The sequence below is a fragment of the Tyto alba genome, unplaced genomic scaffold, assembly GCF_018691265.1.
Source record: "Tyto alba isolate M040663 unplaced genomic scaffold, T.alba_DEE_v4.0 Super-Scaffold_33, whole genome shotgun sequence".
Taxonomy (NCBI): Eukaryota; Metazoa; Chordata; class Aves; order Strigiformes; family Tytonidae; genus Tyto; species Tyto alba.
Window position 1 is genome coordinate 11,572,897 of NW_024881308.1, and position 20,925 is coordinate 11,593,821.

Sequence of the window (20,925 nt, forward strand, 5' to 3'; positions counted from 1 at the left end):
GCCGCCTTCGCCGTGGGGCCGTGCCGCTGGAGGCCGCGGGCTGGAGCGGGCCCGCCGTCCGGGTGAGTGAGGGCCGGCGGCCGGCTCCGCCTTCCCTGCGGCAGGTCCCCCCACCCCCGGTTCCTCGGCGTGGCCGCTCCCCGCGCCGGGCGGTTCGTGCCGGCGGGGAAGTGGGACCCCCGCGAAATGGCGCGTCCTCGCTTGCTGGGCGTTCTGGCCGCCCCGCCGGGCGGGCTGTGGGGGGAGAAGCGGGGTTGGCCGCTGTGGCGGGGGGAGAGCGTGTGCGGGGCTCCGGCAGCCCGGCGGTGCTGGGGGAGGGGGGTTTGGGGAGGCGGGGAGGGGTGAGCTGCCGCCAGGAGCGGGACCCGTGACAGCGGTGAGAGGGCGGCCGATCGGGAGATGCGAGGGATCTAACTGCAACGAGAAGCGTTCATTTTAAAAATTTTAAAACTTCCTATATTTTCCTGTCCCCGGGTGCTTGCCAGGCGGGGTGAGGGGCGTGCTGCTGTAACGGCCGCGCAGAGACCCCCTAGGGATGCTTGAGGGCCTTCCAGCTCTCAGTAAGCCTTTTCCTTGTTTGCAGAGCAAGGATGAGTCTGTTTGGATCGACATCAGGGTTTGGGACTGGAGGTACCAGCATGTTTGGAAGTACGACTGCAGATAACCATAATCCAATGAAGGTAGGTGTGTTAGTCTCTGGGAGCCACTGTTCTGCTGTGTTTTCATGTGTCACAGCAGTACCTACTGACTCACCCTATAGAAGTAATAGGATCTCAGTGCACGGTTTTCAGATGTGGATAATTTTGTTCTGTCTTCTGTGGGTTGTAGGATATTGAAGTAACATCTCCACCTGATGACAGCATATCTTGTTTAGCATTTAGTCCACCAACATTGCCGGGAAATTTCCTCATTGCAGGGTCATGGGCGAATGATGTAAGTACTCACAATCAGACCTATAGCTGAATAAGGGGGAGCATTGGTGTCAGCGCTGCAAAATGTGATCCTAAAAACTTGTGCCAGGACACCTGAAAAATGTTTCCCTTTGCAGAACCGCAGAACTTGTGTCTGGTGCCAGGGCACTAAGTTTGACACAGCTGAGCTGCTTCAACTGAGGAATTCAGTTGTGATCTCCAGATAAGCTATTCCTCTGACTCTGTGTTACGAGCTTCCGCTTGCAATGTGTAGTCAGTGTTTTCCTTGTTAGATTGTTATTACTTTGATTTTTCTTACTTGGTTTTAGCTTAATTTTCTTATACAGTTAGGCTGACATAGTTATGCTTTCCCAGTGAAAGAACTGTGACCGTAATGGTAAATCCTCCAGTTTTTGAAGTGTGTTTGGATTGAAGGGTGAGATCCCAACTGGCACAGACAGGGAGGGAAGACAATGCGAGCACATTTTTTAACTGCTCTGTTTGGTCTGTTGGCTGTTAGCCTGCAGCAGGCAGCTTCTTTCTAGCTGACAGTTAAGGGCTCTCTAGGAGAGCACTGGGAGGTGTTACGTGGTCATAAGGTACGTCTGAGTTGGGGTTGAGTTGTGGCTGTACAGATAAGAGCAACGTAATCAGAGAAAATAAGGTTTCACTAGTTCTGAAAAAAGCTTGGTGTTTATAATGATACTTTTAATTGGATAAGCTAAGGCTGGGATCCTCAAGGTGAGAAGTCTTTTCAGTTCTCAGTGTTAATATGCTGTGTCTGTATACACTTCTCCTGTTGCAGGTTCGCTGCTGGGAAGTTCAGGATAATGGACAGACAATTCCAAAGGCTCAGCAGATGCACACAGGGCCTGTACTAGATGGCTGCTGGAGTGATGTATGTTCTTATTTAAAAAAATAAACAATTTTTACCAAAACACTAAATAAATTGGCATGTGGTTTCCAGACAAAGTGCCATATGTAGATGCAGTGTGTGATTATTGTATGGATTTACGTTACTGTAAATATGTGCTAAGCATGTCCTAATAGAATAACATGAGTGTAAGGGTAAAAGTGAGTTTAAAACTAAGAATGTATTTAAAGCTAGATAATAGCTAGCATGGTTTTCTCTTTTATGACATACAGTTGTAAATAAATTTGTATTTTTGTGTTTCTTCTCTGTCTTGTAATCCCTATATATGTTACATTAATGTTACGCTATTACTAGAAGAGAATAAGACTTGACAGTTTTCTAATAGGTACTGCATGATCGAGCTATTTAATGTTGGCCTTATTCTTGTTTTTTTAGGATGGGAGTAAAGTATTTACTGCTTCCTGTGATAAAACTGCCAAAATGTGGGATCTCAACAGTAATCAAGCTATTCAGATTGCACAAGTAAGCCCCAAGCTATTTGGTGATTTTTTTTTTTCCTTTTCTGTTTTTATTAAAAGCTACCTTTATTAGCAAATTAAGCAAACGTTTAGTGTTTCTGAAGTAGATCCTGCTATATGAAGAAGAGGCTGTAGGGTGCTTTTTACATTTTTGAGGTAATGAAGTGCACATGAATAGGGAGACCTGCAATCAAAGTGATTTGAATAACCTGTGCAGCTGTTTCCTCTTATTTTACTTGAGAGCTCTTTCCATTGCTGCCGTTGTCTCACTAAGTCCCTGTCTTGGTTTAAACCCAGCTGGCAGCCAAACACCACGCAGCCCCTCACTCACCTTCCCCTGCCCCAGGGGTTGGGGGAGAGAATTGGAGGGACAGAGGTAAGGAGACTCATAGGTTGAGATGAAAACACGTTAGTATTTGAAATAAAATAAAAATAATAATGATAATAATAATAATAGAAAATACAAACGAATAATGTGCAGTGCAATTGTTTACCACCCACTGACCGATGCCCAGCCTGCTCCTGGCTAGCGATCCCAGAGAAGCAAGAATCACGAAACTGCAATCCTGAAAGCGAGAGGGAGCTTCCCAGTCAACCCTTACCTGTACACTGAGCACGACATTTGATGATATGGAATATTCCCTTGGCCAGTTTGGGTCCGTTGTTCTGGCTGTGCTCCCTTCCAGCTGCTTGTGTACTTGTGCACTAGCAGGACATGGGAAATTGTAAAGTCCTTGTTTTTGAAGCAACAACTGAAAACATCAGTGCGTTATCAACATTCTTCTCATACCAAATCCCATACTGAATCCAAAATTCTAGCTACTAAGAAGAAAAAAAAATTAGCTCTATCCCAGTGGAAGGCAGGGCAGTCACCTTGCTGCATTAATGGGGAAAAAAAATTTAAGAAATCATTGATTCCACTTTCACAAATACCGCCTTTCTGCTGCAGCAGTAACATGGATTATAATTTGCATTCTTAATTTAGAAGTGAGTGTCTGTTGACAGAATATGTAGTTACGGTGACTAAAATGAGTTAGCAGTTATACAGGTTGGGAGTTAGTCCTTTTAATGATTGCTTCTTGTATCTTACTTGAGGTCATAAAGTTCAGATTCTCAGCCTTGTAAAATCTTGTTGGTGTAATTAACATAGGCCTTTCTTCCATACCTGTTGTCAGAAGCTGGTTTTTTTTTTATGCATTTAGTATAGTAAGTTATTTATTGCAAAGCGTTGATTTTTGGCATAAGGGATAATATCCTTTACAAATAACTAGAAAGTCATGCTGTTCGTAATTTGTATTTCTGCTGTGACCATCTTCCTGTATAGGGTGACGATTGTAGTTCTTTGTGTCAGGAACCATTTTTTTCTTATGTGAGTGATTTTTACAGCACTCGCTACACAACACAAGGTCATGACCAACCCTTATCCTAACTACTGTGACTAAAATATTGAATCACTTTTCTTAGATGGATAAGAAGTGTGAATGCATACAAAAAATAGGAGGAGCATAAACAAGGAATATGAACTGTTATCTTAGCAAATGTGTGTGTATTTGTCCTTTTTTCCTTCAGCATGATGCTCCTGTGAAGACTATCCATTGGATTAAAGCACCAAATTATAGTTGTTTGATGACAGGAAGCTGGGATAAAACTTTGAAGGTATGATTTTTAGCTGAACAAATGGACACAAAGCGTGCTTGTAATCTGTGTATGAAAATATTTATGTGAAGTGAAAATATTTTATTAAACACTAATACAAAAAAACAGATTAGTGTAGTAGCCTCACTTCACAGAGAGTTGCAGTATTCTGACTACAGTCAAGAATGAATCAACTCGGTACCAATTGCATTCTCTCTACTGAAGTAATTTAAATGGTGTATCCTCAACTCCAGGTGTAAGTTTGTTCATTTCTCTGTTTTTGTCAGTTCTGGGATACCCGTTCACCAACACCTATGATGACATTGCAGCTCCCTGAAAGATGTTATTGTGCAGATGTGGTAAGCCGTGATGTACGGTAAACTAGTGTCAGCTAGATGACTGGGAGTATGAATAAACTGGCTGTCTTGAGGCGTCTGAAGGTTAACACTAAACACCAGCTGTTAGCATAGAATCATAGAATAGTGTTCAGTCTCTGTGATTTTAGCAATAAAACAGAAATTGATCTTAATCAAGCTCTAGAAAGTCGGTATTTGCATCATCCAAAACACGCTTAGTGTCTTTTTAACAACACAAAGCCAAATCAGCACTAGGACTGACCTACCCTCATTTCTGGATGAGTTTGCATACAAGTTTGTTTGAGATATGCCTACAAATTAACTTTGTTCTTTCTCTTCTTTCCTTTTTCCCTCCCTCTATTTGCCCCAGATCATAGTCTAATTCCTTTAACTTCTTCAGGGATTTCTGTGAAATAATAAATAGAATTCTCTGCCATGCTATTAACACAAGTGTGTCTCTTCCAACCTGTTTGTACAACCATATCCAGGTTCATCCTATGGCTGTTGTGGCCACTGCAGAAAGGGGTTTGATAGTTTATCAGCTAGAGAATCAACCGTCTGAATTCAGAAGAATAGAATCTCCTCTTAAGCACCAGGTAAATGATTATCTTTATTGCAAGTGTATTTATAGAGATGATTGAAAATCTGGGTTTGCCTTTTTTTGGTAAAAACAGTGTTTCAAAGCCAGAGTACTTTATTTTCTTATGGCATATGTCCTGGTTTGCCACTGATCTATTGCTGGTCTTTGTAAGAATTTAGAAATGTGAATACTGTGGCCCAAATTCTCAATAGAATTTGACCTATCTCTTGACCTTGTTTGTGTTTTCACTTTACTTTGCGTTGATGTATATGATGTTTTGTGTCCCATGGAAAACAGACGGCTTTGAGAATAAATCTGGCCCTCAGGCCCATGCCTGAAATCCTCTATCTTTCTCAAATGTAGCATCGCTGTGTTGCTATTTTTAAAGACAAAGTGAATAAACCTACTGGATTTGCCCTTGGAAGTATCGAAGGAAGAGTAGCTATTCATTATATCAACCCCCCAAATCCGTAAGTACCATTTAAGAAGCATCCTTTCTTTATTGCTCAGTTTACAATGAGGAAGGTAAAAAGACTTTTTTTTTTCCTCACAGTGCAAAAGATAATTTCACTTTTAAATGTCATCGCTCCAATGGAACAAACACATCAGCACCTCAGGATATCTATGCTGTAAGTATTCAGCATAAACCATAGATCATTTATACAGGACAATTACACTCTTAATGTAAAATTGGCTACGAGTTGTTTGTTCTCTTTGATCTTGACCTTGCCTAAATCTATCTTAGAGATATATTTAAAGACCAGTCGTAGTCGTACATTAAGAGGAAAGACATTTTTGTACTTCCCTTAAATCCAGATCAGCCATTAATTAAATCATCTCGGTGGAAATGATGCTTTTGCTGATACTGAAGCAATATTTTATATATTTGGGTAATTGGATTATGCATTGAATTTTTAGGTACTACAGACAAGAAGATGCTTTCCTTGTTGCTTTGGTGAGGTGGTTTGTGTTTTGTTTTTTTTTTTTTTGGTTTGGGTTTTTTTTGTTTCCAGAGAACACATCTGAAAACATTAAAAAAAAAAACCAAAACAAAACAACACAAACAAATAAAAACAAACCCAAACAAACAAAAAAAACAAACCCAAACAAACAAAAAAACAAACCCAAACAAACAAAAAACCAGCCCTATATCTAGTTGAAAACAATGTTTCATGTGTATTTACTGTCTCGGGATTCAAGATGTGTTGTGAATGTTCTCACATGTGATGTTTTACATGGTATTTTTTACGATTCTGCAGGTAAATGGAATAGCATTTCACCCTGTCCATGGTACTCTTGCAACAGTAGGATCTGATGGTAGATTCAGCTTTTGGGATAAAGATGCACGAACAAAGCTAAAAACATCAGAACAACTTGACCAGCCGATATCTGCTTGTTGTTTTAACCATAATGGCAATATATTTGCATATGCTTCAAGTTATGATTGGTCAAAGGTAAGAAAGGTTGTGACTCCTTCATAGTTGACAACTAAGACTATTCTTTTCACATGAGGCTTTCACTGTTCTTTATAAATAGTAGCTGAGTCTAATTTTACAAACGTGCAAGAGAATTTACAGTGGTCTGCATTTTAGACATTTTTATGAAATTTAACACTGAAGCAGTGCGTTTGGTTTTTAGCTTCAGTTGGATAAGGTTGCTAAACAATGCTATTTTGCAAATGTGGATGAGCAACATGTAAGTTACATGCTTCAGAAGTTATTCTGGTTGCTCACATGTATTCTGCTGTGGAGAGTGTCATGGGGCAATGTGGCACCCTAACAAGTTGCTACAGATCTCTTTGAAATGCACATCTCTGTTGCTCGGGCAGATTCTCTTTAACTTAACTTTAAAAAAAGCTGTGACTCTGGTTATGAACACTTAAACGAGTGCTTGACTGTCATGTACTAAATTTCCAGTACCATTCAGTGCAGCTTACTGATAGCACTTAAATTTATGTATTTCTCTTCCAAACTTGACTCAACAATAAATCTCAACAAGAGAATCACAACAAACCATAATATTTGAAGAATCAACGCCGCTTAATAGTTTTAAGAGGAGGGGTAACCAGGTTGAAATGTAACTGATTTCAATAGAACAGCAACTTTTAATTAAAGTATTACTTTCCTGTTATAACTAGTGCTTTTAAATTTGAGGATAACGTTCTTTGTGATTTTAACTGAAATGAATGCAGAAATCGCACAGATGAGCTTGACTGTATGCCACAGAGAGCAACGTTTGAATTTACTGCATTGTATCTAGGCTTCTGGATGCTGCCCACAGTAAGATAACTTTGTTAGATGCTAGGGCAGATGAATTCTTCTGTTCTTGAGTGCTTGGGTAGACTGCAATGGTAGATATGTACCGAGGTTCTTTCAGATCTGTAAATCAATATTAAGTAGTAAAACCAGTAGGCAGTAAATTTTCTTTCCAGAACCATTTCTGTCAAGCGGAGTTGGTAATTTTCAAGTTGTGCGTTGGACTTTAATAGCTTCATTAGTGTCTACTCTCCCTGATTTGAATACTGGCATATTGAGTCAGTAATGTGTATGCAAATAATGTCAATATCCAAAATAGTATATTTGCATTTGTAATTGGGGAACAGATATTTTTGCAGTTGCCTGTGGAACTTGGGCTTCGCTTTGAAAAAATGTGACCTTATTTTATCTAAAAGGTAGATACTATAAAGTGAAATTGGGTGGCCATTAAAGTTTTAGTTTCTTCTCTGCTTGGAATGACATTTTAAAGCAAAATCATATTGAGCTCTTATGCTGCATCTGTAAAGTAGACCTTAGGGATATGTGGTTATTTTTTTATACCTTAAAAATGGATAAATGTCCCTTAAATTTTACTCTCTATATACAAGTCTTGTAATTATTTGTTACAGTAACCTGTTTCTAATCCACCAGTGTTGTCCAATACCTGGTCTTAAAGAGTTTAAGATTAAATCTTAATAAACCAAACTAATGGAATATTCATATTCTTACATTTTAAGATAATGCTGCTGTTATTTCTTCTTTGAAGAGAGTAAATACAGATTCCTTTTCTTCTTAGGGTCATGAATTTTATAATCCACAAAAGAAAAACTACATTTTTCTGCGAAATGCAGCAGAAGAGTTAAAGCCTAGGAATAAGAAGTAGTGAGTATGAGTCTGACTTCTGTTACTCTACTGTGTTTCTGCCATTCCTGCCTCTACTACACTGCTCTTCTGCCATTTGCGCCCTATTGCACCACGGTTCAGTCAACTTTGGATCGCTAACATTTAGCAGGAACTGTAAAAATTAACCTTAAATGCATTCTGACTTGCTGGAGTACGTTTTTTCAAATTAGATACTCTGATGTGTGTGAGAGAGAGGCTAGTATTCACATGACTTAATCACTGTCTGTTCCACAGCAATAATGAAGTTGCAGCAAAATCTAAATTGAGGTAGATATTCCCGCTTATACATGCAACCGTTTGTATCTATGGATTTATTTTATTAGTACTACATTAAAATATGTTAACTATAATAGTTCTGGAGAAGTTGTATAAATACTGTATTTTTTGTAGGTACCTGAAGAATTGCAAGTAATTCTTCTCAAAGGAAGCTTGTTATTGCTTATTATTCAGGGGTTCTTTCATTGCTTTCTGATTTTCAAAATGGAAATATTGTCTACTGTATGCTAGGAAGAAATGCATTGCAAATTGTTTTCCCTCATTTTTTGGATTAATTTAGTAGGTATGTAAGTGGCCAACAGCAGTGACAGAAACTCGAGACAGAAGATGGGCACAGTGCAAATTCTACGTTAGTTTTTTCTTACACTCCAGCAATGGAGGTGACTTTGAGCCAGCTGTACTCATGCTTATTCTAGTCCAAAGGAGAAAATGTCAGTTGTGCCAAGTGGTATGTAGTTCAGTAATATGAGGAAACCATGAAAGGGTTTGTTTTGTTCATGACCAAACCAATGTGTGCAAAATACATGTGGCCTAAACTGCTTTAAAACTGACACCTTTTAGAGTTAAAAGTTGGTTCCTTTGCATCTCTCCTAACATGTTTCTGTCCCTTAACAGGGGTTTCTGGACTGAAAAAAAAAAAAGTACTCATTTTTGTATTAACTAGAAAATTGTGCTGGTGTGTTTCATCCTGATCAAAAATGCTGTGAAACAAAACAAGAGGGTCTCTTTCTGACTTGAATTTACCACTGTTTACTTTTAACTAGCCAGTTGTATACATGCCAAAGTTTTCTTTTTAGAAGTGAATGCTTATTATTCCTGTTTAACTGTTGTTTGTTTGATAATGACTAAATAAAAATGGGGGGTGGGGGAGCACATGTATAGACGTATCTGTCATAATGTACAAATTCTCTGTAAAACTGTATGTTGTAACACTTATGGTTATGGATTCATGCTAAGTTTCAAATAAAATTTTTACTAAATACTTTTTTATATTCAAAAGTTCTATATACAATAACATGGACAAGATGGTGTGTTTGACTTCCAAAAGCAGCTTCTTGTCCTTTCGCTGTAATTCAGATACGTTTTCTGAAACTACTTTTCCCCCAGCTGCTTGAGCTGGAAATCTAATGCTTTTTTCCAGTTGCTCTTTCATTATGAATGTTTCTTGTGGTTTTGCGTCCAAGAATTAAGAGGACTACTACGAAAGGCCTTTTGTTTTATAAGAATGAATCAAGTTCCTTGCTATCTCAACAGCCAAACACCTGACAATTTGTCTTTAGTACAAATGAATCGTGCTATCTTCAAACCCTCCAGAGCCTTTACTATAGGTCCTTTAACTTCAGACTCTTCTCTTTAGGGTGTTCGTCAGTTTTTGTTGGGTGTGTATTTCTTGTTTGATATAGTTGAGGAAAGTCCATGCAATACATTCTGCTGTTGTTTAGAGATGTTCTTTTCTGGGTTTTATTTCTCAATTTAGTTTTTTTTGTCTGCTACTTCTATTTTTATATGATTTTAGATTTCACATTCATGGCCTATTTGTTTTCTTGAAGACAGGAAAGAGTTCCCAGCAGTTACATCGATAGCTGGTCATTTGCTCAAACATTTCTTTTGTTTATGTTGAATTTTATTTTTAAAGATTGTGATTGTTCTGCTGTAATCTTTGGGGTTTAGTACGTTTTTCCAGTCTTCCATGTCAAATTAATTCTATCAAGCAATTGCAGGCTCAAGGTTACATGTGTGTCATCAGTGATAGCAAAAAAAAAAAAAATTAAAACATATTCTAATCTCTTGTGTGCAGAACTCCCACTGGTGTAAGCAGGGAAGAATGGAATGTATCATCTGTTTCTTGTTTAAAAAAAAAGTTTCTTCATTTAAATACTTAACTGTGTGAATGAGTGAGGCAGAAAATAGATTCACTTCAGTTCAGCAGGTACGTTTCTACTGGATCCAATGGAGTTGCACCTACTTAAGTGGATACTAAGTTTGGCCACATATATTTTCATAATGAAGCCAGCAGTGGTAAGTCTCTCTTGGTAATACAGTTCTGTACTAATATGTTGAGTCCTTATTCTCCTGTTGGAATCAGTTTCTTTTTATCTGTCAGCAAGGTTTCAGAATTATTTAGTCATCACATTAATTTTTTCAGACTCATTTTAGAAGGGCATATTTCCCGTTGTGTTGCTGTGCACATTAGATATATTCAGTTGGGAGGACAGAGTCAAACTTTGAACTGATTGTTTTCCGTTACCCAGGTTAAGAGAATGCATTAGCAATGTACTCCTCCTTGGATTTTTTGCAAGGTTATATTGCAAAGTACACACAGCTGTATCCCTTCGAGCATCAAACATGTAGTGAGAGCTTATTCACACACAAATAAGTGTTAGTGCATGTTCTGGAAATGCATTAACTTGCTACTCTATGGCAGTTACCTGTCCAAAAAAGAATGAAGTAGAATGTAAGATTGTAATGTATGAACAAAAAGCTAACCACAGGAATGCTAGATCTATAAAAAAACCTCATTTTCATTGATTTTTTGGAAAGTTTGCTGTCAGTGTTTGTGTTTTATTGCAGAAAAATAAACTTTGGCATAAGGAGAAACTCAGTTAAGCCCGCAAAAATGGGGACATCTTATAAACATTTTAAAATAAGCTGTTTCAACCTTCTTCCTGATAGTCTCACATGTTAGTGGTCTTGCACGTTAGTTTAATAAAATGTATTTTGGAAAATGAAGAAATCATCTGCTACAGCCTTTCACAAAGTAAAGCAAGACATGCTTGCACAATGGCAGGTGGTCAGGCGGAGTATCTTAGTTTACCATCTGTCAGATGAAATGCAATAGCCAATTTGGTGACTACTCCAGCCTAGCTCCTAGGCTAGGAAAACAAGTTAGAGAAGTTCTCCAGAGAAGTATGGATTTGAGATAGAGACGGGGTTAGGTGTATGTGGGAAATTTCATAAAGGCTGTTGCTTAGGCCTGGTTCAATTTAATTGTGATCAAGTGCTGTTTGCAGATGAGGTGTTGGGCAACTGTCCACTATAGGGAATTGTCAAACCTGTCTCAAAAGGTTTACACTATGGTCTTTGAAATGATAGAAGCCACTTACCTTGTTTGCCTTTCTGCTGTTGCTGTTTGTAGAGAGGAACCAGGGAAAAATTAAATATTAAGGTTTATGCTGTTATGTTTTTATATTGTATATTTTTGAACAAACCATAAATATATATATATAAAATGCACTGAAATTTAGAAGTGTATGGCTAATATAACCTGATACTATGACCAGCCCTTCAGCTTTTCTCTTCTATATTAAATTATAGTGAGTGACAGTGAAATTAATACAGCATTCTTACAGTTTCAACCCTCCCTGAATGAATGTCAGCTGAAAGCACGTTCAAAAGGTCGTAATGCAAAAACATCACCGTTCTTCAGAAAGCTAGCTAGTAAAGCAATCTTGGAATACAGACAATAGGCTAATTTCTTTTTCTAACTCAGTCGTTTAATTTCTTGGCCTGGAGATCAGGGCATACATTCTCTCACTTAACTCCATCATATTTTTTCTAATTATGTTAGAAATTATTAAGTCTATTGATTAGTACAGTCTCTCTGTATTTTCACAGCACATTAAAATATGTTTCAAAGTTTTATTTTATGAGACACAAATATGGGTCATTATAAAGACAAATTATTGCATATGCATTTCTGAAAATTTATAAAATATTTGTGCATTGTATTTTTTCAGCTCTGATGCTCAAGATATTATCTGTGATCTATAAGATGGTACAGACTAATACTTATGCAACTAAAAGGTAACATACTGTATTTCTGTAATTTCAGATGAAGTTGTATTTTAAGAATGTTACTGTGAAAAACAGCCTGTAGAATGCAAACCCATAGGATAATGGATTCCTGTATGTAAAATGCTTTAGGTTGATCTGATTATCCATGCCCTCTATAAAATTCTGACGAGCCCACAGCTGTTTCAGTGTTATAATTACAAATACAATATTTTGTCTTGATAGAGATATATATTATTCAGATACACTACTGTTTGGTAGCCAAAGTGTTGTGGACAATATAATCAATGACATTTCTTGCATGCTTAAGATACCTCGGAGAAGTCTACATATAGTAAGTGGCTTATTATGAATGCTTTTATCATTATTTCCAAATCATATAGATTGAACGGAAGGGTGAAATAGCAAGAAAGGTTATCACTAGGAAATACATAGTTAAAATTAAAAGTATCATTTGTGCAAATGAAACCTAATTATGGTTTATCATAGCACTCAAAAAGTTTCTTTCTTCAGAGAAAAATCAGTTTTCTTGCTCCAAAGAGTTTGGGACTAACTGCCAGCTAAAATCACAGGGCCTTTTGCTATTATCTAGTGAAGGCAGTGCTTAAACTTCAGAATGCAAGACACCTGTTTAGCAATTTGTACTCAAATTCTTTTGCCAACTTGGGTGTTAGATGAAAATTTAAAGTATGTTAGAGATGCAACAACCTTTCAAATTTACTTGTATCTCATGCCTTACAAGAATTCCTTTGTATCTAAATATTCAGTTGTTAATGTAATTTACTATAAGTATGCCTTTATGTCCATGATGACAACAACATTGCTTAGTGTTTAAAAGGTTGATGGCGGTCAGTAACTGCTTATTACTGGTCAGAATTATTTTCAGAAGTTTCTTGTTTTACCTGGCCAATATAGTAACACTACAGCACGTAACTTCCCATTTATTGTATACAACCTACTGTTTTTTTTCAGCTGTCTACAACTAAAGGTTTTGTTGCTGGAAATTTAAGTTACACTGAGGAAGATGGTACAAAAGTGAATTGTACCTGCAGTGCAACAGTATGTATTATAAAACAGTAACAGTCATTCGTAGCATCTACCTTAGCATGATATCCTGCACTTCTTGTAGCTCAGGCTACTGTATACATTTATTATACAGACCTGTGCTTGCGACAAATTGAGACATTAGAGCCTGGGTGAAAAAAGAGAGATAAAAAGTATTGTTCAACTGTATTGCAATTCCGAAGCTCAGCTATATACTCACAAGGAATATATCCTTTGGATATGTTTTTTAGCACTACCTTCTACGATGGGAGCCTTGCAGAGGAAGGTGTATATATTGTGTATCTTAGGCTTTATATTACAGTGTTCTGTCAAATAAGTGCTCCAAGTCTAAGAACCCTGGGCACTCTGAACATACTTCACTTCTGTCACAATAGATTGATTTCTGGCAGAGTAAGAAAACAAGTCTTAAAGCCTGAGTTGACATACTCATATGGTCCTCAGTCCTCAGTGAGCTGCTTCTGCCACACTGGGCAGACTCCTCAAGTGGCAACAGCACAGATGAGAGACTGAACTGAACCTCTGTAATTAGAGAAGGCAATGTTTTTCTGGACCCAAATTACGTTCTCATTTACAGAATTTTAATGATGATACTCCTCAGCATAAGAGTTGATATTTTCTTCATGTACCCAGCACTGCACAACCAAAGGTGTATAATATCAGGCTGTTTGGTTTCAGGATTTTCATTTATACAGGAATTACAGACATTAGATGGGCTTGTATTGTCAACTAATTTTATCAGAGTTGGCACTGAGCTAAAGAGAAGTTTATAACCACGGTTATAAAGTCAAGAGCCAAAAGTGGTTTGAGGAGATGAGATTCAACTAATATAGTCCTGAAAGATTTTCTATAGCTGTGCAGCATATGAAGGCAGGAACAGAACTCAGACTTGCTGACTGTTGTCATGATTTCTTGGAAAATGTGCTCATTGTAAGCCTAAGTAGGTAATTTCAAAATGGAAAGATAAAGCTTAGCTGTCTGTTATAGTTTGTTTTTAAGCAGAGCATAAAGTCCCCTGTTACTAATGCTCATCTATAGCTCTTCGTATTTTTATTTGTTGAGTTGTTCCACCCTGGCACCGGAGGTGATTTAGCAGTCAGAAGTAAAACCAGACCACACACTTCAATATATACATACTCTTTTGCCAAGTTCTTCCTACAGTTCCTGTTTCGTTATCCATATGCTTGCCAGATTGAGCCAATCCTAATATGAGATGTAAACATTACTGTGTCTTCAAGTTGTTGCTCCAAAATACTTATAAAATCAGGTTATAGGTTAATAAAGGATTTAATAGTCTTCCAAAAAGAATACTTAAGTATCTTAAGCCTGTATTAAGTTTGCAATCTTCACACCAAGCTGACTCTTTTTTCTGGCTAAAACAGATAAAAAAAATTAATCAGGACATTGTTGTCTCTGTAATGCCCACATGATGAGCAATCTCCTGTGACAGTAGCACAAACACTCTTGAAAAGCATCTTGTTATAATAGGAGGATAACTACACAACCATACAATAGAGCAGGATATGAATGGTTGAGTACACTTAAAAAGAGGTGAAAATGTCAAGATTGATCTTTTATACAGAAGATGAATGGTTGTTTTAGGATGTAATTGTGTCTTTCATTACCTAATACTGTTATTTTAAAATATATCATTTTCTCTATTTAAAATTATTAATCTCATTTTTGTTGTTTTAGGCAGTCACTGTACCATCTAATGTTCAAGGAATTAAAAGTATCCTTTCAGCAAGAATTCTCGTTGTAGACTGAAAAAATAAAGTAAAACCAAAGAATATTCCAAGTTAAACAACGTTCTGGTAATTTTTTCTTTGCTTGTTGGCTCTGAAATTGAGTCATGAACACTGCTTTTGGCTCCAGAACAGGTCTTCTAGAGCATTTAGTTTTAATTGATTGGTGTGATGGATCATTTTACATGCAGCTAGCCTTAACAGAAAAGATTTAATCTCACACGCCAAATTTATGTTAATTGTAGAAAAAGATGCAACTTTTCAGAGACTTCTGGATGATGACTTCTGCAATAAATCGTCCCCATGTATAATGATTACGGTATGCATCTTACATTTCATATCGTTTAGCTAGATGTAAGAATAAAGCTTTAGCATTGTAGTGGTGCTCAAATGTGGTCAAAAGACCATAATGAAATTAACATGAAACGTGTCTAACAAAATTTTTTACAATTTTATTATCCTCATAGAAATACAAAATACACATTCTAAAGACTTACTTCCTCCAAACATCTCCTTAGAGCTTCATAGCTTATCAACTTCATGTGCCGCTGAAAAGTAGTTGCCCCACTCAGTCTCAGAAAGGCTTAACTGTTTGGTGATCTTTTGTCCTTCAGGATCCTAAGTTTAGCAAACCCAAATGAAACAGCATCGGTTGATTTTTGGATTCTACTGGAAGAGCTGTGGAGCCTGGAGAATAAATAGGAATGTGTATAGGAATGTGTAAATGGAATATGCATACCTACTTGTTCTGGGATAAATTTGGCCCACAACGAGGAAAAAACATATCCCCATGCCTAAGAGAGATAACCATTGATACCGTGCAGCATATTGTCCAGTTATAGTCAGTCATAACAAGAACTTGTTTTATATGGTTTCATTAGTGTCGTAAATGTTTTTGAGAAGAAAGAAGTGGCCTTCTTACACCAGCTTATACAGATAGCAGGGTACATCTATACAACTCCCTTACCTTACAAACTCCTTAAATAGATGAATGTATGACACTTCCACAGTGCCTGTAATCCTGAGCATCTGCCGGGCTCTCCCCAGCCCGTTCCTCCTTCCCTCCTCACAGAGCCAAAACAGGAACAAGGAACCTTCCCTGCAAAATAGCTGCTGGAGAAATACTTCTGCCAGCATTTTATTTGTTTATTTGCTTGCTTTTAGATGACAAATGTAAACATATATGTAGCCAGATGTTGTTTTAATTAGTTTAAAACTGCTTTTATTTCCTTAGGGAAGAGGCGTACCAGATCTTAATACACGACTTTTGGTCAGAAAGCTGTGGGATTCTTTTCAAATTCCTGTTTTCACCCTCATGGATGCAGATCCACATGGTAAATCTGTAGAGCTTCAATGACATAAAAGTAAAGCAAAATTTATTTAGAATGTATTGTCTCACTTTTATGGGAAGGTACTCAGAGCATAGAGTTTCAACATAATCCTGATTTATGCAGAATTTATGCAGAATATACCTAGGAGTAAGAAAGAAGTTGCAGAGATTTGTTGTGGTTTGAGGTATTAATAAGAATCTTACCTTGTACCTAAAAAGTTAAAAAAAAAAAAAAAAAAAAAAAGAATTTGCAGCTCAGAATAAAGCTATATTTTGAAAGTACCTATTGGACTGAAAATGAAGATAAGGATAGTGGCATTTTATGATCTATTTTTGCATGGTTCCACTGATTTTAATGACCACTTCTAAAAGCCTCAGGATATAGCCTAGCTAAGTCTTTACAGATTTCAATACCATTGAAAATGTTGCTCTGTCAGGAATTCCAAGTGTTTGGTATACTATTCCTTTTGTGAAATAAAAGGAAATAACAGGAACTTTTGTAAACATTGCTCAGTTTAGTATAAAGCAAAATTTTTACTATGTTATGATCCTTAGGCCAGACAGACACAAAGAACACAGTATGTTTGAGCAAAGTGAGTCTTCTGTTGGCTTTAAAGTAGTTCACGTGCACTTCTATTAATAATTCAGCACTGATGTCAACAGTTTACAGTAGTGAAAGCTAGCAACTACAAGTCTGATGCTAGCAGGAATAAAGTTAATCCTAAAAAAAGTTCATCCCATTCTGGATGTGCTATTCTATTACATCAGCAGTAGGTCGGAAATTTAACTCATTTCACAATGGATTCTGTATGAGAGTGTGTATGCCTTAGTTTGACTTCAGAATCTGAATTCACATACACAAAATGTAGTAAACCTCTAATGTATCCCCACTGATCCCAGCTGAAATTAGGGAGATTACTGCAAAACAAGAAGCAGCTGCTCAAAGCATGAAGAGATACGGATTACACAGGATAAAGAAAGACGCTTTTCATGATAGATGTTGGACAATGTGTAAAATAGCTGATTATCCTTTGTTTTGAATTGACTATGCACAGACAGCATGAAACATTTAACTATATAAAGGTGAAATATTATGCTCAACTTCTGATTATTTTGACATGCTCTAAAAACAATTGTAAACCAGAAGGAACCTCACTAATTATAAAGCTGTAACCATTATGCCATAAAATTGAATTCTTAATGAAGTCCTCTTAAACATGCCCAGTGTGCAGATAAACAGACACTTGACATTTGGTATTCTGCAACCTAGGTGTAGAAATAATGTGTATCTACAAATATGGATCTGTGGTGAGTATAATTTTTCCACTTCAAATACACTGTTTTGTAGCCCAGCCTTGAATCCAGAATGTATGAAATGTTATAGCCTTTGCTAGAATAGTTACTGCCATTTATCATTTTGTTTCAGCACAGAGACACAGTTTTTAGGCCTTGTGTATCTGCAGAAAATGGCTTCTTCCTGCAACAAGAAGAAACTGGCTAACAATGGCTGGTGTTTCATTTAACTGTATTTCAGTTTTTCCCTGATGCACAGGCAGTTTTCAGACAGTCCAAATAGACAAGTGTTCTCCATTTTGCTTTGTTTCTGCCTTGGAAACGACAGCTGGAGGGGCCTTGGGAGGAGGAAGACATAACCACAAAATCATGTTATGTTGGTAAAGATTTTGTTTTGGGGTGAGAATTTGCTTATGGATACATGTGTTAGTGTGGAACTTTATGGAAGAAGAGGCAAGGGGAACAAGAAGGCATTATTATATTACATTGCTAAAAGAGGAGGTACAGGAAGACAGTATGGAAGACAGGCAGGCTAAGGTGAAAGCAAAAGGCAGGAGCAGGTGGGTGAACTGTTCAGTAAAGCATAGAAGAAAAAACATCCAAAGTAAAAAAAAAAAAAAACAAACAAACAAAAAAAAACCCAAACAAAACAAACCAAAGCAAAACGAACTTCAGAAAACTGTCAGACATCAATGATGTCAAGAGTTCAAATATATATTGTAACATATGCATCAAGGACATCCAGGGAGACAGAACTCCCAAGTTTTCAGGTGAGCTGTCACGCCTTCAGCTCTGCTACAAAAGTGGGTAAACTGATAAAACACTTCCAGGATTCAATTAAATTGTCAGGTTCTTTTGAAAGTTTATTTTGTTCAGTTACAGAGCAACAGGTGTATCAAATGAAACTAGAATATGTCAAGTTCTTTACAAACAATGGAAGTATTCCTTTATACAACATGCAATTTAACTGTGATACTTTGCTGTAGGGGGCTGTAGATGACAGAAGTTTTCATGGATTCTAAAAGCAACCTGACAAAATCAAGTATTACACCACCACCACTTCTAGCTCAGAAAGCTGGAATCACAAACAGTTGGGAGCAGGGGGAGTATTCTGAGAAGTATCATTAATTCTGTATTTGTTTGTACATTTTTTCACTAAGATATTTACTGCAGCCATGACACTGGACCAGATGAACCTTTGGGCTATTTTTATATGATGTGCTTTCCAGCAGAAAATATCAGAAATTTCCAGATTTGATTGTCATTACTCATTTTTTTTTTTTTTTGGCAATCAGACTCATATTTATTGTAAAAGATGAAACAAAACTATTCAGACTAGGCCAGCCTAAACTGGACTAGCCTAGAATCTGTCATAGGCTGAAGGGTGCGTATCTTGGCAAAGGAAGAGTTTCTGACAAGGGGATATGGTAAGCTTCAGTTGTACTGTGTTCTCCTATACCATTCTGGTAGTGAAAATGCCTAATTTTCTTTGTAATAAAATCTTGCCATGACCTTGCAAAACATGTATCTCAAATAATTTAAATTAATAAGTCACTGAATGTTATAGTTGAGCTTTCTTATTTTAGTCAATGTCTTTTGAGGCCCACCGTCTCACCGTTCCATCTATAAAGTGGCTTGGTCTCCTTCCATCTGATCTTGAGAGGTTAGTTATTTCCCCAAAAGAAACAGAAGTATTCTTCTGTTTCACAGACAGAAAGTGCAGTCTGACTTAATGCACAAAAAGACAACTGACATTTAAATCTGTTATTCCTTTCATAGATTATTTTGGCTTAATATCAAGAAATAAATTGGAATAAATATATTTTAAGTATATGAGAAAATTTAACAACTTTATTTTATTTTCAGATTGCATATACACAAAGATGTCTTGATTCCATTTACAAAGCAAGATCAAAATAAGTTAGCAAGTATACAGAAGAGACCTTACATTGCTTGTCAGCCAATGTGGAAAAAAGAAGTATGTATAAACCTATTGTTTCCTATTTCTTACTCTGCACAGGACAAATCCTATTGTCTGCAATCCTGTTCATCTTTATGATGATAAACCCTTACTACAGCAGAACCAGTAAGGTTTTGCAGCCCTAAAATAAGGCAGGATTGAGAAATGCCATGCCCTGGGATGTCTCTCTGAATCAGTTGGCCTCAACAGCCCACAGGCCAGAACTGGCAGCCTCTTAAGCTTTCCTGCTATTAGTCATCTGATGATCACATGGGATTTTACTACTTTCCTAAGTATTACAGAATATATTACATCTTTCCAAATAGGGGAATGCTTACAGGAGCTACTTACTCAGTACTAGACCTCTAATCTTGCCTGTACTTTTAAAGCATACATCTCAGTTCAGGCATAGATTCTGTGAAATTGTTAGAAAGGAAGAAAAGATATTGTGTACCTTCTCCTTCCTGTTTATACTCGTAAATTGTCTGTGTCGCTGTGAGGTACACACTAGAGAGCCCCTGACCATACAATAAACTTAATCTCAGCTCAGTGACAGGGATTTTGCAGCACCATTTCCAGTAATACTCACTTTTCAGTGTTACATGCACATCCAACAAGTGTAATTCTTACTTAAATAATTACCTAACCCTGGATCAGGCTGTTACAGCATCACACATTAATTTGTTCTTTTTTTTTTAGCTGGAAATCATGGCAGCATCTAAACTGAAGGCTGAAATTCAAGTTTTAACTTCTCTTTCATCAGATTACCTTTCCAGAGTCTATTTACCAAACAAACTACAATTTGGTGGATGGCTATGAATGCTTGTTGCAAATGAAATGTTTTTTCTCGATACTGATTTGTTGACTGCTGTTATAAAAAGACGCATAGAGACAGGAGCATGCTTCAGCTTCTTGTTAGGTTTCTTTATCACTGTATCTAGATTATCATCATCTCTTTTTCCTCTTTCAAACCATAAGAGAAACTACAATTATTTTATAGAATAGTTGCTTCCATTGTGTGGCTTCTGAAGTGTAACAATGCCAAATGCAGTGGTACGTACGTAAAAAGATAATGAACTATGTTCTTTCTGGTCAGAAAATAGGAAGTTCAAAAATCTATCGAGGAATTGCTTTGCCTTCTGTTTTAAAGCACAAGATGATGCTGTACCAACCTTTTTATTTTTGAAGAGAGTAATACTGTTAATTTATCACACGTGCCTCCTTTTGGAAATTAAGTACAGCATTGTGGCATTTTGTGTTTGTTGTGAATTCAGACTGAAAAGTCAGAGATAATGCTCCATTACTGCCTATCTCCAGCAGCTATGAACATTCCAGCAACCAAATTACTAGTTGTCTTCAATGAACAATTGAGCAGATGTTACTAATTGAGAATTTAATAAACAATCCTGTTAATGATGCCCATGACAACAGAATC

At 37.1% G+C, this 20,925-nt stretch overlaps 2 protein-coding genes across 2 annotated transcripts; both read left to right on the forward strand.

The window, feature by feature from the left end:
* On the forward strand, nucleotides 1-9,290 carry LOC104367851 (mRNA export factor). The gene is made up of 12 exons (XM_042801057.1): nucleotides 1-62; nucleotides 584-680; nucleotides 829-933; nucleotides 1,717-1,809; nucleotides 2,221-2,307; nucleotides 3,873-3,959; nucleotides 4,226-4,297; nucleotides 4,783-4,890; nucleotides 5,238-5,344; nucleotides 5,428-5,503; nucleotides 6,134-6,328; nucleotides 7,926-9,290. The coding sequence occupies exons 2-12, from the start codon at nucleotides 591-593 to the stop codon at nucleotides 8,010-8,012; spliced, it is 1,107 nt and encodes a 368-aa protein (XP_042656991.1). The 5' UTR covers nucleotides 1-62; nucleotides 584-590; the 3' UTR covers nucleotides 8,013-9,290.
* A 1,799-nt stretch (nucleotides 9,291-11,089) lies between these two features.
* On the forward strand, nucleotides 11,090-20,915 carry SPO11 (SPO11 initiator of meiotic double stranded breaks). The gene is made up of 11 exons (XM_042800744.1): nucleotides 11,090-11,109; nucleotides 11,984-12,112; nucleotides 12,326-12,434; nucleotides 13,073-13,159; nucleotides 14,858-14,894; nucleotides 15,117-15,226; nucleotides 16,142-16,241; nucleotides 17,508-17,545; nucleotides 19,117-19,193; nucleotides 19,397-19,508; nucleotides 20,190-20,915. Exons 1-11 carry the CDS (start codon nucleotides 11,090-11,092, stop codon nucleotides 20,307-20,309), a joined length of 939 nt encoding a protein of 312 aa, XP_042656678.1. The 3' UTR covers nucleotides 20,310-20,915.
* The last annotated feature ends 10 nt before the right edge of the window (nucleotides 20,916-20,925 follow it).

What these genes read in the sequence shown, in the direction of transcription:
- LOC104367851 (XM_042801057.1), top strand. Translation starts at nt 591, where the DNA reads ATGAGTCTGTTTGGATCGACATCAGGGTTTGGGACTGGAGGTACCAGC. An exon ending in ATAACCATAATCCAATGAAG is followed by an intron (nt 681 to 828) that starts GTAGGTGTGTTA and finishes TGTGGGTTGTAG; the next exon opens with GATATTGAAGTAACATCTCC. An exon ending in CAGGGTCATGGGCGAATGAT is followed by an intron (nt 934 to 1,716) that starts GTAAGTACTCAC and finishes CTCCTGTTGCAG; the next exon opens with GTTCGCTGCTGGGAAGTTCA.
- SPO11 (XM_042800744.1), top strand. Translation starts at nt 11,090, where the DNA reads ATGGCAGGTGGTCAGGCGGA. An exon ending in ATGGCAGGTGGTCAGGCGGA is followed by an intron (nt 11,110 to 11,983) that starts GTATCTTAGTTT and finishes GTCATTATAAAG; the next exon opens with ACAAATTATTGCATATGCAT. An exon ending in AGCCAATGTGGAAAAAAGAA is followed by an intron (nt 19,509 to 20,189) that starts GTATGTATAAAC and finishes TTTTTTTTTTAG; the next exon opens with CTGGAAATCATGGCAGCATC.